This window comes from Lathamus discolor, chromosome 1 (assembly GCF_037157495.1).
Source record: "Lathamus discolor isolate bLatDis1 chromosome 1, bLatDis1.hap1, whole genome shotgun sequence".
Lineage (NCBI taxonomy): Eukaryota > Metazoa > Chordata > Aves > Psittaciformes > Psittacidae > Lathamus > Lathamus discolor.
The window spans coordinates 57655678-57672523 of NC_088884.1; the positions used below are offsets into that span (position 1 = coordinate 57655678).

Here is a 16846-nt window from a genome sequence, read left to right on the forward strand (position 1 = left end):
GGACTCAGTTAAGACTTGGCAGCTGCTTTGGATAATGTGCAAGAGGCATCCATCAGAGGGTAACGAGCGTGTTTTGTCTCAAACCCATGACATTACAGCGAATTACTTTCCTAGAAATAAAAGACCAGCACAAGTCATTAAATTCACTTTTAAAAATACTTTATTTTTTTCTTGAACCATTAAGGCAAATCCGTATTTCAAATTAACTGTGTTTACAGTCTTAAAGGGTTACTCTTTTTTAAAGCACATAGGTTCCTACCAGTCTCTATACAAACACTGTGAATTCAACCTCTTGTTTTTAAAGGAGACAGAAAAAAAAAAATCAGAATGTAAAAAAGAAGGAAAACGTTTAGTTCAAGTTTGTGTCATCCTAGATCAGAAGGCTGGTAACATTTGAGAATGCATCATCATATTTAACCGTGTGTCATTTTTACATTCACAAGTGCAAGTATTTCCCACAAATCCCTGCAAGACCAGGGCTTCCATTCTTTCTTGAAAATGTCATTTGCATTGTTCCGACAGAAAGAAACTTGGGAACTTGGCTTGAATTAGTGGTATTTTACTGGGAAACAAGCATTCCATGAGAATTAGGTTTGACTACTCCCTGTAAGAAATGGCTGCTCTTTGTAGGTTCCGTATTTACTGTCATAAAACGTACCCAAACCCTAAAATTAGAGGTGACTGGAAGCAATGATCTGGTTTTTGTTGGGTTTTTTTTTATTCTTTAATATCGATATCTTGGTTTAATTAAACACTTGTTAGCTGCAGTAATCAGGGTTTGGCAACCTTAACAAAAATGTGCTTTTTTGTGTCATATCAGATATCAGACCATTTAAGACGTGATAAAGGGTGTTAACATCATGATGTAATTAAACTGTTGTGTTACATTCGTAAAGAAAATTCAGAGCCATTGTTTGCAAAAGCTGTGAAATAGCAGGAGCAACATGAAACAGCTCACCTTCGTAGCTGATAAACTTGACTTTGTCAAACAGTCACGAGGGGTGTTCTTGTTCAAATCCGTAATATCAAAACATTGATTAGATGCATTGAGAGTAAAGCAATAACTAAAGCCATAAGTGGTCATCCACTTCTGAAGCCAGAGGCAAGTACTTGTGGCTACTGAGACGGAGCCATGGTTTCACATACCCACCTAACCCCCAGGATTCATTTCCCAGGGGAGGGATTTGATCAGAAGCAGCTCCCTGCTGCTCTCTGCAGAAGCGCCAGCAGCAGAATTGCCGCAGCAGGCTCCTCAGTGACCCTCTGCCAAGCAGCACTGCTGGCGAGCGCCTGCAGATACCTGAACACACACGTGGCACCACAAACAGCTCTAACAGGATGGCAAAGGCACCTTGTCTCCACAAAGGCAACCCTACGCTACCGCGTGGCAAGTTGCACCTAGAGTATCCCAATGTGGCAGAGGTAACGAAGCGTGGATTTGAACAGCGCTCTGCATGGTTATTTGCGTATGAATCACCCACCAGAAGGTTTGGTAACCACCTGATGCTGCACGGCACAAGTACGTTTTGAATGATTACACCGCACTCCTACGCGGTAGGTGTAGGATGCAGTATTCGCACGTTGCCAACAGTGCGGATAGTCTGTGTTTTCCCATGCCGCCAGTTTTTTTCTTTTCAAGTGTAAAGAATGCCAGGAAATGTCTTGCATTAATCATAAGGCTGGTTGGTGTCTTTTCCAGAATGGGGATTACTGTACCTGCATATCCAGCCTAAGAAAACATACCAAAATACTCTGAACCAATTTTAAGTACCTCATGCTTGATCTTGCAGTCCTTATTTAAGGCCCAACCAGTAATCAGATTAATCTCTTTTGTATATGCAGCCTATCCCCTGGGCAGAGGCAACTCATCTGAAATTGAGGTCCTTGCAATAGAAATTCTCTTTTGAAACACCCTGGCAATGGAATCTGACAAGATCGACAAGCACAATAAAGGTGTTTAAGAAAAACAAACCAGAACAGCTTCAGAAACAGAAAAAGATTAAAAACCCCTGTAAGCACATTACAGAAAACAAAAGAGGCAACACCCTTGCCCTAGGATGGGTTTAGTTAACAATGAATCTGTATCAGATATTTACAGTGTAATGTGACATCTGTTAGTACCTTTTACAGGGGGTTTTATCATTGCTGCCTATGAAATTCAGAAAAGACGTAGCTGTAGGTTACCACAAGAAAGACCAGCAGAGCTTTCACAAATATGACACAAACATCTTAGTAGGCAATATACCTGTATGGTGACAATGAGCAAGTGAAAACTGCAAGTTGCAGTGATTCGGGGAAATAAAATACTCTCTATTACAAATAAAATGCACTAAGTATAAATCACAGCTGGAACAATCGTAATATACTGTGCTTGTACTAGATGCTATGTTTCGACTACAGCAAAATAAGAGGTATACCTTTAAAAGGTAACTTAAAAGTGTTTCGGTACCAAGATTTGTCAGCAGGAGTGCTGTAGGCACAGACTGTCACACTTGAATCACAGGACACAGAATCCCTACAAACAGATGCTGACTTCATCTCTACTAGAAATCATCAGGGGAACGCTCCTACAGAAAAGCCAGTAATGGCATTTCAGCATCTTGTGCTAGAAACTCTCTTTCCCATCAGTCAACTTGATTTAAAACATTAAAAATATCAACTCGATTTTGGGATTGCAGCTCTTCCTCACCTAGGCTTACCTTTATTACAACTGAATAAAAGGAAGTCTATGTTCCATGTGAAAATATATTCTAAAATGTTGTTACAATTATACCAAACACTGATAAGTTGCAGAATTTGCCATACTTCTTCACAAATGGTACATTAATAAAGACAGGGATAAATAGCAGTTTGTCCTTGACTTCAGGCCCGTTATCCTTGCCTCGTAAAAGTACATCTTTCCTCACTGTACAAAAGGGTTCACAAGATAAAGTATGAAACATATATTTAAATTAAATAATTTATATATTTTTCTTAAAGCACCTCTGTAATATAATTTAGTGAAAGTTTATACCCTGCAATTATCTTCTTGTATTTTACAAATTGAAACATGAAGAAATGGTATTACATTAATTTAAACAATAAATCCCACAACACATAACAATATCAATAACCTTAGATCAAACCCACATATAATTTAAATCTCTAGTAAAAGGAGGATAATAAAGCTGATTAAACCTAGATTAAAAAAACCCCAACATACGCAATGGACTATCAAGAAAGCACTTGAAATATAAGCAAGCACCAGATGCCACACTACACCTTACGTTGCAACACTTACTAAAGGATTAGGGCTTTCAGGGAAGGACCATTATTTGTAAGAAAGACCTCATGCCTAAGCAGTACCAGAATAGCTGCAAATGTGTTTGTTCAGTGTAGTTCCAGGTTTTCAACCAAGTAAGAGGGATGCTGTTAAGGAGAGACAGGGCTGAAATTGTTCCTCTTCAAACACAGTACAGGCAGCTACAGAGTAATCTCCAACTGCTTTGTCTGAGATGGTGCATAAGTCTTCCAGGCTTTCCATTAGAAATTAAGGCGGAAATTCAATTCAATAGTATGTGACCCAGCTCCCGTGATGCATAAATCTCCCCAGGTTTTAGCAGTTTGAATAAACAAACAAATGTTTAGATGCTTATTATAAGCTCTTTGATATGCAAACTTGTGCTAGCTCTCTCATGAGAACAGACTTAGTGCAACTGCTGGTATTTCCTAAATCTGTGCAGGCCAGAAATGAGGCAAAAATACACTCTTTGGCAACAGTTCAGCTTCCTAGCAGCTGGCTAGAACCAAAGCACAAAGGCACATAGAAATGACAATTAAATAAAAGAAGTTTCTTTGAATGCAAAGAAAGATTCAATTCCTCGACGTTTTTACCTATTGTCTGTCAGTTGGTGTTTAAAATAGAAGAGGGACTCTGAAATTTAAAAAGGTACAGAGTAACTGATTTTTGCTTTTAAGTGGCAGTTGTGTGCTGTTACACTGAAGACAGTACACCTTTTAAGAAAATACTACGAGGGAGATACAAATGAACATCAGATTTCCCTAATACTGGACATGAAAACATCTGGGTTTTTTTCTTTCTCCTTGTCAAAGTACCTAGGGCATCCCAATAAATAAATAACCCCCCCCAAAACAACCATCAAAAATAAGCAGGCTGTGCGCTTGTTGAGAACTTAAGTTGTACCATTGTTTCCTAGGATTTTTCTCTATCCATCTGCTGTCTCTAGTCTCTAGCTGTTTGTGGGTACCTTGTTGCTAACCAGAGCACTTCAGTGCTATGATAGCAGTTACATTGGTAAGAATCAGACTAAAACTATACCTAACAAGTCAGTAAATCTTTGATATTTTTTTAATTCTAAAATCTGATCCCTTTATTTCCCTCCACAGAAGGGGCATTTTAAAGTATTAGATGACCTGTTTAAGATGGAGATGCTGAAGGCTCCTCAGTAATAGGTTTCAAATTAGTTCAGATTCCAAACTTCCAAGAAAGGAACACAAACGGGGTCAGTCTGAAATGGCAAAAGCCTGCTGCAGTCACCTACTGAAGTAGTGAAGGTACTTCATTAAAAGTGGAAGGTAGAAATTCAGAACTTGTTTTGGCCATTAACGCTGGGGAAGTGAATCGTCTGCCCTGTGTCACTCTTTAAAGAGGCTGTGGGTAAGTGCACAGTGCAGCAGTGTGGGCCGCGGAATCCATCCAGAATGTTAGGCTTTATTAACATCTTGTTCGTATTTCTGTAATTCAGAGATGTGTTCTTTTTATTTTTTATTAAAGGTCTGCAATTTAATTTAAAACAGAAGGCAAACTTCAGTGTCCAAGGAACTAGTCAATAAATGCTTGCTGGTTTTCAACTAAGAAAACAAAATGGATCTGGAACAGGAGTAACGCAAATTACACCCTTTACTAATGCCAGTAATAGGAACCTGTTACAAGCAGCTGCTAATACAGCTAAACATTATGCCTTCCACTGCATTTTGCTGTTTTCAATTCTTTATAGTTTAGCTGAGAATTTATATATTTGTTATTCAATTTTCCACGTTTTTTTTTTAAATTTCAGAAAACTGGTTTAGACACTTTTGAGAACAAGAGCAGGAAAAACAGGTTTTGTCCACACTGACTGTGTCTGGCTTTCTTGAGAAACTTCTGTACTCCCAAACTACGGAACATGACTTCGGGATTTGCTCTTTGCAAATATCTAAGCTTTTGGGGAAGAAAATTCAGCTTATACTTTTTTTAGAAGATAAAACATTTGGGTATTACAGCCATCATAGAATGGCATTCAGTAAGCAATGTTGCAGATCAATTATTTCAATGTCTTGCACTTAAACCCCACAGTCCTCTAGTGAAACATGGCTGACTGGAAGAACAAAGCAGCATCACTGCTAAAATCCTCGTTATTTCTGAGGGTGTACCTTGTACTGCTGTAAACCACAAAAGACAACCCATTTCTCATCTGCTGTTTCCTGGTAAAGCCAATAATCTTCTCTTAATGAAGTGTTAGAAGTAGCTGTAATGTAAGGCCTATTTCTTCTGTTGCCCACTGGCAGCAGGGAAGGGCAGAAATTTTTGTGCATGTGTTTCATTGCTTCTATCCTGACCTCGGTGGTCACCAAATTTGAGGCCTATGCTTCAATATTTATACAAATATATCTGACACCAAAACCTCTGCTAATGACCATTGCTTGGATAAATGACAAGCTGCTTTTAAACCTGTAATTTATCCGGTGTCTAGCCATGCCAGCGAGCCTGTAAAGAAACGAGTGACTAAAATGAGAATTGCAGTGTGATGTCCACACTTCAAATGATCTTACTTAATTCATCTAGTAAAGGTGTATGATTCTGAACTCTTCAAATGTGCTACAATAAAACAAGTACAAAGTGTTCTCCTGTGCCACTGAAAGCTTAACTATTGTGAAAATGCTAAGATTGGCTCCTGAGATCTTTGTGTTATGAAACAAACACTAAAAAAGGAAGCAATGTGAAGTCACCATATTAAAATAGAAAAAGAAATAGCACAGTGTCTTGCATGCAGCTAGCACTTTTGTGTAGTACTCTCTGATAAAAGATCCTGTAAAATGGCAAAGTCAACCACTTTCCTTATGGCTTATTTTGCATTAGCAGTACATACTACTGTAAAATCAGAGTTTGCTCTCAGTGATAAACTTTCTCTCAACTGTGCTCTCTTTCACAATATTGCACAAACGACACCTACAAATGCTGTTCTTGGTAATATTGTCCCCTTATCCACTGGGACTGTATGGACAAGGACAAAATTTGGTGAAGTAATCTAGCTAACGCTTCTATTGACAAGGCCTAAGACAGAACAGAAAGAAATACAGCTGAGTGGAGAACTGGAAAGAATGAAACACCATATTCATCACAAAAGTGAACAGATCCAACAATTCTGTACTGCCAAGATACTTGTCAAGAAAGAAGGTGCCTTTCCTATACAATCAAATCTTCAGTCAGCTATCACGGCACTAGAATGCTGTGCAGTTGAAATACTTTTCTCTGGGCCAGGATCAGAGTTTCAGTCTCTCCAAAACTCTTGCTAATACAAAATAGCATTTTTAAGTCAAAACTGCTTGAGCTATTACAAGTTCTCCAAAATACACATGGTATGACACCATTTTTCCTTAGGGACACTTTCATATTTCCTTAAAACACTTGAAAAAAGGGTTCCATCGCTTTATCACATTTAGTCTCCAAGAAACACCTGAATGGAACATCTCTGCTGTATTTTAGATAACTGTTAGGACTTTAATCCATTTCATAAAAGAACTGTCTTTTAAACATGCTAGTCCTAAGGTGAAACCTTACTAGGATACACCTAGGCTAATCCTAAAGTATACCAATGTAATACTATATGAAGCTGCACTGCATTTCATGGAATTAAAGCAGCAGTGGATCAAAGGTCTGTCAAATTTTTTAGATGTGTATGTACAGTAATATCCAAGCATTTCATACACCTAGACTGACTGCTGTAAGGAAAAGTGTTAGTTGGTTCTCAGTAATTACCATTAGCCAAAAGTGCATAACCTTTATGATTGTACGTATACCTGCAGAGAATTTGTGGGATTTGTTACAGTAATTCTAAAATGACTAAGCCAAGAGGAAATACAATTTTGTTCATTTCTGTTACTTAACATTCTGATTTATTATACAAATACGTATTCCTTACCAATCTTCAAATTTCCAAGTAGAAGAACCATTGTAAGACACTTCACGAGCACTATGATCAGTACTTTTTCTGCAGAAATCTTTCAAAAAAAGACAAAAGATCCCAAACCAAAAGAAGTGTAACACTCCAGCTCCCCAGCATTAGATTTTTCTGGGCTGAGTGAACAGCAGATAACTGTGCAAGTAGTTTTGCTCCCATCCGTTATTAGTATTGCTCGTCTTTAAATATTGTGGAAAAAATTGCTAAAAATCCTTAGTACATATCCCTGTAGATTTCCTGTAGTAAAGGGTGTAAATGTGCATCAGATTCAGTCTTCTTAATTATCTGAACAAGCTGAGCATGCTCTGTGACTAGTTGTCGGAGGTCAGCCATTTTTTGGAGGAGTTTCGGGAAGAGGAAGGTGTCATCAGGATGGTTGGTTTGCAAGTGAAGTTTCAGTACATGCACAATGCTCTCCTGCATTTTTTCAATGTGTCCTACATTCACAAGACCAGGGCGATCTGTTCTCAACACAAGCAAAAGAATACATGTCATAATTTTATAATGATTCCTTAAAGAACTACTTTATAGGTTCTATATCATAGGCTACAGTGTATATTTACATTATCCACTGAGGGCAATGAGGCTCAAAATGAAACTGAAAAAGAAAGACAAGAAAAAAAAAGTAGTCTTTCTTATCCCTTTTGCCTAACTTTCATCAATGCCAACAGTTATTGTGACAGCTCATGTCACAAAAGTACAAAACCCCCACCATTCTCTCACCCCCAAAACCAGAAGTATCCAGTTTTCTATTCTGCATGAGAACAGAATTTAAACAGTAATGACAGGAAAAGCATGTGGCTATTTCTAGAGAGTTCTTGAAGTTTGGTAGCAATATAGCAAGACATAAATAGCAGGCTTTCACTCTTGGTTCCTGCATGTATACTGTCATAGCACAAGTTATTGGCAGGACATAGAGAAGCCCCTATTAAGGGTGTTTCACTCTTTCTAGTACATGATCTCTTTTTCAGCTACTTAGTCCTGTAATACCTTCACTCTCCAGATTAAACTTCTCTGTAAGAAGTCTGGGACAACAGACTACATATGCTTCTTGAAAACTTAAGCTAGTTCCTAGGAGGAGAAGAGAGGGGCAAAAGCGAAACAAAACATTTTGCCTTCAAAGAACTCTCTTCAGTTCTGAAAATGTTAAAATACCAATTTATTGTGCAAAAATATAATTCAAGATTTGATCTTGATTTGCTATCTAAACTAGCATACAAAGTGTCTGAAAGTCCACAGGTCGTATGTCTCCTTGTAACTGCTAAGGATGCAAGCAGGGCAGTGAAACACCCTGTGAGTTTGGCAGAATGCAAAAAAAGGCAGCCAGGAGCAGTTGTTGGAACTTTTTTGATCTTTTATTTTCTTTTTCTCTGTTTAATATCTTTGTTGGCAACAGTGACAGTGGGATTGAGTGCGGCCTCTGCAAGTTTGCCGATGACACCAAGCTGTGTGGTTCAGTTGATACGCTGGAGGGAAGGGATGCCTTCCAGAGGGACCTTGACATGCTTGTGAGGTGGCCAGTGCCAACCTCATGAAGTTCAACAAAGCAAAGTACAAGGTCCTACACCTGGGTCAGGGTAATCCTAAACACAAATACAGGCTGGGCAGAGACTGGATTGAGAGCAGCCCTGTGGAGAAGGACTTGGGGGTGTTGGTTGATGAGAAAATGAACATGAACCGGCTTCAGTGTGCACTCGCAGCCCAGAAAGCCAACTGTATATTGGGCTGCATCAAAAGAAGCGTGACCAGCAGGTCAAAGGAGGTGATCCTGCGCCTCTGCTCTGCTCTTTTAAGACCTCACCTGGAGTACTGTGTTCAGCTCTGGGGACCTGAACATAAGAGGGACGTGGACCTGTTGGAATGAGTCCAGAGGAGGCCATGAGGATGATAAAGGGGACTGGAGCACCTCTGCTATGGAGACAGTCTAAGAAAGCTGGGCTTTTTCAGCCTGGAGAAGAGAAGGCTTAGGAGAGATCTCAGAGCAGCCCCTCAGTACTTAAATGGGGCCTACAAGAAATCTGGAGAGGGACTTCTTACAAGCGCGTGTAGTGACAAGACAAGAAGGAACAGCTTTAAACTGACAGAAGGGAGATTTAGATTAGACATTAGAAAGAGGGTTTTTTTTTGCAGAGAGGGTAGTGAGGCACTGGAATGGGTTGCCCAGAGAACCCATGGCTGCCCCATCCCTGTCAGTGTTCAAGGCCAGGTTGGACAGGGCTTTGAGCGACCTGGTCTAGTGTAAGGTGTCCCTGCCCATGGCAGAGGATTGGAGTGGGATGAGCTTTAAGGTCTCTCCCAATGCAAACATTCTATGTTTAAAAAATAATCTTTCAAACCCAAATAAAAACCCACCAACACCCTTCACATCTCACTTTTAATAACAGAGAGTAACTAGACCCCTCTCTAATGAGGCTTAGACCCCTCTCTAATGAGGCTTAACAGTAATTCCAACCACATCTACAATTCTACAGTCAAATACAGCATCAAGACTGCTAACGGTTACACAGTATCTTCCATGAAACATGCTAAAAGGTAAAATGACATTGTTAGAGGTAGAACTGAATCTTCAAGAAATACATAAGCTTTTCCATTAAAATTGATTCACAGGAATATTAAAATTTACTACCTTAAAGATCAAAGATGCAACGCTTACCTCCACAGCAAATGATGGCAGCAACAAAAAGGGAAATATCACTATCATCCAATTCCAGTGCATTGAATTTCATTGCAAAATCAAATTTTGGCTCCATTATATCACAGAATGGCTTTCTCAGGCTTTTCAGGAACTCCCGGGTTATAAAACCATTTCCATAGGCGACTAGCATCCCATCCTTGTTCATCACAGATGCTAACATGGCAAATATGGCTTCATGAACTCCGTATTTTAACAGTGTCACTTGATCATTCAAGTCAAGAGTGGAGAAGCCAGGTATAGATTTGGCAAATTCAGTAAGTTCAGTGACTGTCTCTACAGACGTACACTGGCAGCAGTGGAAGATTCGAACCTCTGCTTCCTTGTTCTGAATTCCATTGGCCACCAATTTTGCCACCAGGGTCTTCTCTGCCATACACAAGGTATCCATGTCATGTATAACAAATGGCTACAGAGAAAAAACAAAACTAATTCAGTTTCAAAGTAATGGTTATTAATCACTGGTTTCCTAAAGAATAGGAATTTTGATAATCTAATTTTCATGCTGATCAGTCTTCAACTATCAATAAATCATGAGTTCTTTCATAGTTCTGCGTAGAGAAACCAAGTACTATAGAACTACAAACTGCAATACCTAAGCCTGCTCTGCAAACAACAATGCAAATAGTAAAACGTAAATATGTACGACATATCTTTAATCTAGTTCTATGTAGTAGTTTTAGTGAAGATCCAGAAGTACTGTGCTTAGTATGCATATATCCATCTCAGAGCAAGTCCCAGAAGGTTCACAAAAGACTTGTATTACCTTCTCCAGAAGTCCAGGTTATTCTGCCTACACTCCTATCGATTCCTAAACTAACTACACTTGATGCACATCATGATGCTTTCCTGAAGTATCCTAGGGGGAATACAGACAGTCATTTAAATACAGGACAGCATATTTGTACAAGAACATGAATCTTCTACTAGTCTTGTGTTTTATTATCAGATTCTCATAGACCATGTCCCAGCTGATCTACCACAGAAATTCAACTCATCTTTCTAGCTACAATTAGTGCTAAGTCATCTCTAAACCCAAAATCCCACTAGAACATCAGACAACACAAAATTCCAGTCTTGATCCTGGTCTTTTCCATAATCCCCTTAGCTTAAAGAGGTATGTGCATTACAAACTGATGAGCCAGTCTCTTAAAACATCATATAAGAAAAAGTATTCAGACTTTCTTAAGAACAATTAAAATTCAAAAATATTTTGATACGTGTCTGAAGAGGGCAATCCACTAAAGGACAACCAGAAAACCCAATGCTCCCTGGCCTACCAAAGTCATGGCAATTGAAAATATATATAGTTCCGTCCATGCTAAGCAAAACGCCTTCCCTGTGCTGTTTTGGTCATCTCAGATTAAATATCACGAAGAACACCTGGCATTCTGTTAGAAACTCACAGAATTCACTTATTTCACTTAGAAAATTGTCAAGCATGAGAGTTTCCCACAATTGTCCACTTTCAAATGCTTATGGCAGCTACACTTTCCAGCTTACTTCTATACTTAGTGCCACACAGAACAGAAATTTCTGTATGCCTCTGGATGTGAACGGAAAGTGGCAAAGCAATAAACACATTTCTAAACCCTTTGAAAGATGCAGACTATCTTGTAAATCTTTTTTGGGATTTATCATCATTTCACTATGCAGAAAATATGTATGGCCAACGACTTAGAAGCTAAATTTAAAAATGATACCTTGCCATTGTTAAAAACACTAGTTAATTCTCAAATGAATTATAGTGGTGACAGGAATTAGGATTCAGTAAATCAGCTGATAATGCACTGTTCAGAAGCAGGTGGATTACTAACAACAAATCCCCCCCTTTTTTTCTATTAATTTTATGTTAAAAAGTCACAAGAAAATTGAAATGTTTGTTTTCCCAAGAGATGATGAAATAGGTTAAAAATCCTCTTCTCTTCCCCGCATATTGAAGAATGAGAACCCAGCCTGTTGATAACATACTAGGCCTTATTCCTCATTAATTTTTACTTGTAAATTTATCAAGACACATGCCAGCCGCTATTAGCTAGTCAATCAGATGACTATAATCCAAGAGCCTTGATCGCATAAATAGAAACTCAACAATTAGGATGAAGTGATCTGGGATCCCTACATGTATGATACATATTTTAACTTGTGATTCTGACATGTGGCAACACGCATGAAAAGAACTTTATGCAGATACCTACTTGGTAAGGTGTTAAAGCATGGTATTTACTGTAGGCTTATGTCAGTTTGTACCCCAAAAAGTTTAAGCCTGTGCTTAATTTTAGACATCTCTTTAATCCAATGAAAAAGACTGGGATTACTCGTATGTCTCTCTTTTAATGTAGAAGCCTGTATTCTTGGCTAGACTAGACTATAATATGCCAAGTTCCATAATTTAGAAGACAGCTTGCTTACAATTTTTATAACACTCATCCCCACAGCTACATGGGTTTTTTTATTATGGCATATGTAAAGCCTCTTCCCTGCAAATTTTTCCTGAAATTAAAATTGTTGGTAAAATAAGAGGCTGATCTTCTACATATAATTAACATAAATCCCAGCAGAATTTAAAACCATATGCGTAAGTGAAAGAAGTCAGTCCTTACAAGGGTTATACACTCTCATGTGCTACACAACAAAAAGCAAGTGAGAGCATTAGGTAGACCTTGGCTAAATTATCCTGAGAGAAAAATAACCTCTATAGCATACGCGTCTTCACAACCTTGCTCGCTTCTCCCTTTCAAGGTAACCATACAGTAAAGACCAGGAAGGCCGGGTGAGGAAGTGGCTACAACTGTAAATAAAGAATTACAAACTCAAGTTTTCTTTTCCCTCTTGCCATTAATATTGTTATGATTAAAACAGAAGTCATGCAGAGCTCCTGTACGCCTTAAAAGATAACAGTATTTATCCTGGCATTTGTAGCAGAAAAAAAAACATATTTATTTTTCCGATGTCAAATAGGAAATTATTTTGGAACCATTTCCCCCACCCATACCAAGAGGTATTCACATTTAGATGTCATTTTTTTTTGCTTTTAATTAAGAACTAATTATCTTTTCCTTGTGTGTCTACTATAATTTAAGATTTTAGGCTTCCATTTACAAGTTAATCACTTGATTTTCCTTCAGTTTCCTATCATTCTGATGGTGGCTAAAAGCAACCGTATTTACTACAGGTATTCTTTTTGCATATTTATTGTCTATATTAACATGATACTTATTTTCTAGTAGATCTGATTAAGAGTTCAACAAATTATTATAATTATCTTATATACCTGACAGCTTTACTTTAAAGTTACTGCAAAAGTACTTACTGGATTGTTACTAGTTTTCCCTGCAAGGATGATTCTGGCTTTAACCTTGTTCATATTGAAGTTTTTCAGGTAAGCATCATGAATTCTTTTGGCAAGTGATTTAAGATCTGCCATTTCTGAATCTTCTACATAATTTTCACCTGTTAGAATTTCTGCCTTCAACTTGGCCTTCTCAGACCTTGGCATTCGTCCAAAACGTATTGCTGATGGGAAGACAGTTGTAAAACAAATGTTAGTTACACAGAAACCTGTACCTTTTAACATTGCTGGTTAGAGCAGTAAGACTTTGTGACTAGAAAAACTGAGATAGAGGCAGCATCTTTATTATGAGAAATTCACAAGTGAAAAAAATCTCATCCTTTCTAACACACTGATTAAGTATTTAGACAAAATCTGAAGGTAATCAGATGTTTCAAAACACAACCTGGTATCTATAATGAGCTAGAAGGCATGCTTTTTTCCTGCTACATTACCTAAGTAGTTGTATTTATTTTTTTCCTCTCCTTATTGTGTTCTACAGCTCCCAATAAGAAACTCAAAGTATGCCTTGGGAATTCCAAAAACTGAGTAAACTCCTATCAGAAGTTTGGCAGAGAGTGCACATGCCAGCTGGAGACCTGCCTGGAAGGTTACTCCACAGGGAACACTGCAACAGGGTTGGGCCCAAACCCCACTGCTGATCTTGAACCTGCTGGGGCATTCAGTTCTTTATACACTCCATTTTCAGTTCAACATATCCGTACTGTCTAGTGAGAACAAAACAGACCAGAGACTCTGATTTATGCTTAAAGGCTATTGTCAACAAAACCTCTTCCTAGCCTCAGCATTTTATGCTTCTTTTTCTGCAATAAATTAGTCCTTCACAACTGGAGAGGGTGAGAACAGAGTTTGAGTATCCAATCTAGTCATCAGGATATTCTTTTGAGAAGGAGAGGTATGTTTGTAACTCCACTGGGATGGAGGTCTCCCAGTTCCTGGGCAAGTGGTCTTGCCATTTAACAATAAAACAGGCATGTTAACATCCTTCTTTAGTTTCAGTCAAAAACTAAACCAGCTCTATTTTAAAAGGGGCCTTACCCTCTGATGGTGTGCAAGGTTTTAGAATGGCTAATATAGAGGGTTACTCTAACCACATTTCAGCATCTCACCAGTGAGAGGACAGAACCTCAGTACTTAGACTGAGCAATTCCGAGCATAGGCAGAATTAGCCCTTCAACATGCCCGAGGAACTTTCTCCTGACTTGAGGAGATATCTCATGACATAAGAAGGTGACTCTACGCATGATCTGAAATATGGTTTTGGATTTCAATGGAAGCCCAACATGGAAGGCCTGTTTGGAACCTGGCCAAGGGTCTATTGGAAAAGTGGAAGAATATCTCCTCTAAACTGAAACTTAAAGCATCAACTGAATGTTAATTCCTGCCAACCAGCACAGCTCCCTGTTCAACTCCTGCTGCTGGGCTGTTACTTTGTTGGCTGTCGCATTCTCCCCAAGCCTGCTGCTTCAGGAAGGTTACCGCCAGTCTTGTAGAGACTATTAGCTCTCTCCCAGTGGAACTTAATCTCAGTCAAGGCTCACCACAAGGAAGTCAGACTTCCCCAGAACCAGAAAGTCAACCCTCCCAATGACATTCTAGGACTCTAGACTACCATGTCATAGGCAGCTTCCCCAACCACATCCCCACCCAGCTATCTATCTTGACTGCGTATTTTCCTTAGGAAGTCTCCTAACCCACAGCTCAGCATTTTCACCTACTTTTCACCCATTCCCAAATTCCACCTGCTCTCAAGGTCAGCCTTGACACTATCAGACCTAGGTAGGAAAAGCAAACTACTGTCATCTGCCTGAACAAAATGTGCTTTCTCATGGCTGGGCCTTCCCCTCTTTACCAAAGTTGCTTAGCAAGCTACCTGCTGTGCATAAAACTGCCTTGTGGGTTGAAATTGGCCTGTAAACCACAGGCTTACCAGCCTTATCTTAAATCATTAACACAATAACAATTTTTAAACCGAATATCTAATCACTCTGAATTTTTACCATTCCATTTAATAATCAACCTACCAGATTTCTGTTCCACACTCAGCACAGATCTTTGCCCTCCCTCACCACTCCCTGAACCATCTGCCCAAGAGCTGTTGGCCTGTAACCTGAAAAATAGTAAGTCCGGTTTCCTACAGATTTCTATCCTACGTCATTCCCTCCCACAATGAGCTAGTTGTTCTCCTACTCATCTAAAATGCCCTTGATCAGAATTCTTCCAGTATTGAAGCTTGTTTCAATGGGAGTAATGGTGCCAAAGTTCTGGGTGAAAAAAGCAACTAAACAAACACTCATATGGACAAATAGACCTCCAGCACAATTGAGTGTAAAGCTCATAACAGTACATTTGGCAGCTATGTATCAATTCCATTAACTACTCATTAGGGAAAATGGTGTCCCCCACATGACTGTAGAAATCTGAGGTTCAACTCGTATGTACAAGTAAAGTGCCTGCTTCTAGAAGCAGGCTCTGGGTAGGACCAAACAAATTATTAAGGGCACTCTTACCTACCATTATGTGACATTCCAACTGAAAGGCACTTTTGAAAACGACAGTATTGGCACTTATTACGATTTTTTTTCTGAATTTTGCAGTTGCGATCACATTTATCATAGATGAGTTTTAAACGAATTGTTCTTCTAAAAAAACCCTATAAAAAGTTTGAGAAAACAATATGCAATGTTAAAGAAAGTTGACTACTAAGCTTCAGTCATACAGGTGATTTTTTTTTCTTTCATTGTTTATTGATGTCACTAGCAAAACAATACACAAAGCATAACATCTCCAAAGGTAAGAATCTATGCAGTGAAGTGGTAAGTACGAAGGCACGTATAGAATAGAAAACACAAAAAGGAAGGAATAACTCCCAGCCCTTTTTCTTGGGAGAGGACCAAGAGCCTGGAGTACCTGGGTAGATTTGTCCTTAAGGATTAAGCAAAACAGTGACATACTGTGTTTGTACACATTCTCTCAGCATCCCCTGTCAGAAATAACTTTCATCTTTCATATGTATAAGACACACAAACACACAGATTTAACACATCTTTTCTTCATCCAGCAAATGTGAGGGGTATGACAACACAGCACAGTGTATGGAAAAAGCCAAGGACACAAAAAAAAAAGCATTACAGAAGAGCGTATAAGTCGACATCTTACCATGATGTCTTGATACTGCAATGTAAGGTTAGTCTCATACTACAAAATCATAGTGTTAGTAAATTTAGAGACACGGCATCATTTTGTATTATATGGCATAACAACAAGTCATTTAGACTGTGGGACACAACTAACTACGAACTGGCCCCACATCTCTCATAGGTATTGTAGCATTATTCTGGAAGATTTATATTGGAATCATCATATTCTGACATTGTGCATGAAAGAAAAATGTACACATATACAATTACTTATCTATAATTTAGAAAAAAATGGAAAACTAAAACATTGGAAGGAAAAAGAATCTTCTAATTCATTGGCCAATGATCTATGATAAAATAGCTGATGATAACACTGATGATAACATTAATTTGCCGCAGAGACATGCACTGGCCCCAGAACTAAAAGAGCTACAATACTAAG

General features: G+C 38.7%; 1 protein-coding gene across 7 annotated transcripts in view; it reads right to left on the reverse strand.

Annotated features, from left to right (window-relative positions):
- Nucleotides 1–137: 137 nt before the first annotated feature.
- Nucleotides 138–16846, reverse strand: part of PPARA (peroxisome proliferator activated receptor alpha) — a 39988-nt gene continuing 23279 nt past the window's right edge. For 6 of the 7 annotated variants that reach the window (XM_065672639.1, XM_065672644.1, XM_065672636.1 and 3 more), the window contains 4 exons: nt 15779–15917; nt 13226–13428; nt 9874–10321; nt 138–7681 (listed from right to left, as the gene is read on the reverse strand). In XM_065672639.1, coding sequence (XP_065528711.1) covers nt 7434–7681; nt 9874–10321; nt 13226–13428; nt 15779–15917 — 1038 coding nt within the window. In that variant the 3' untranslated portion in view covers nt 138–7433. Of the gene's footprint in view, nt 7682–9873; nt 10322–13225; nt 13429–15774; nt 15918–16846 lie in introns of all 7 variants that reach the window. The other variant, XM_065672660.1, reaches the window with a different exon arrangement.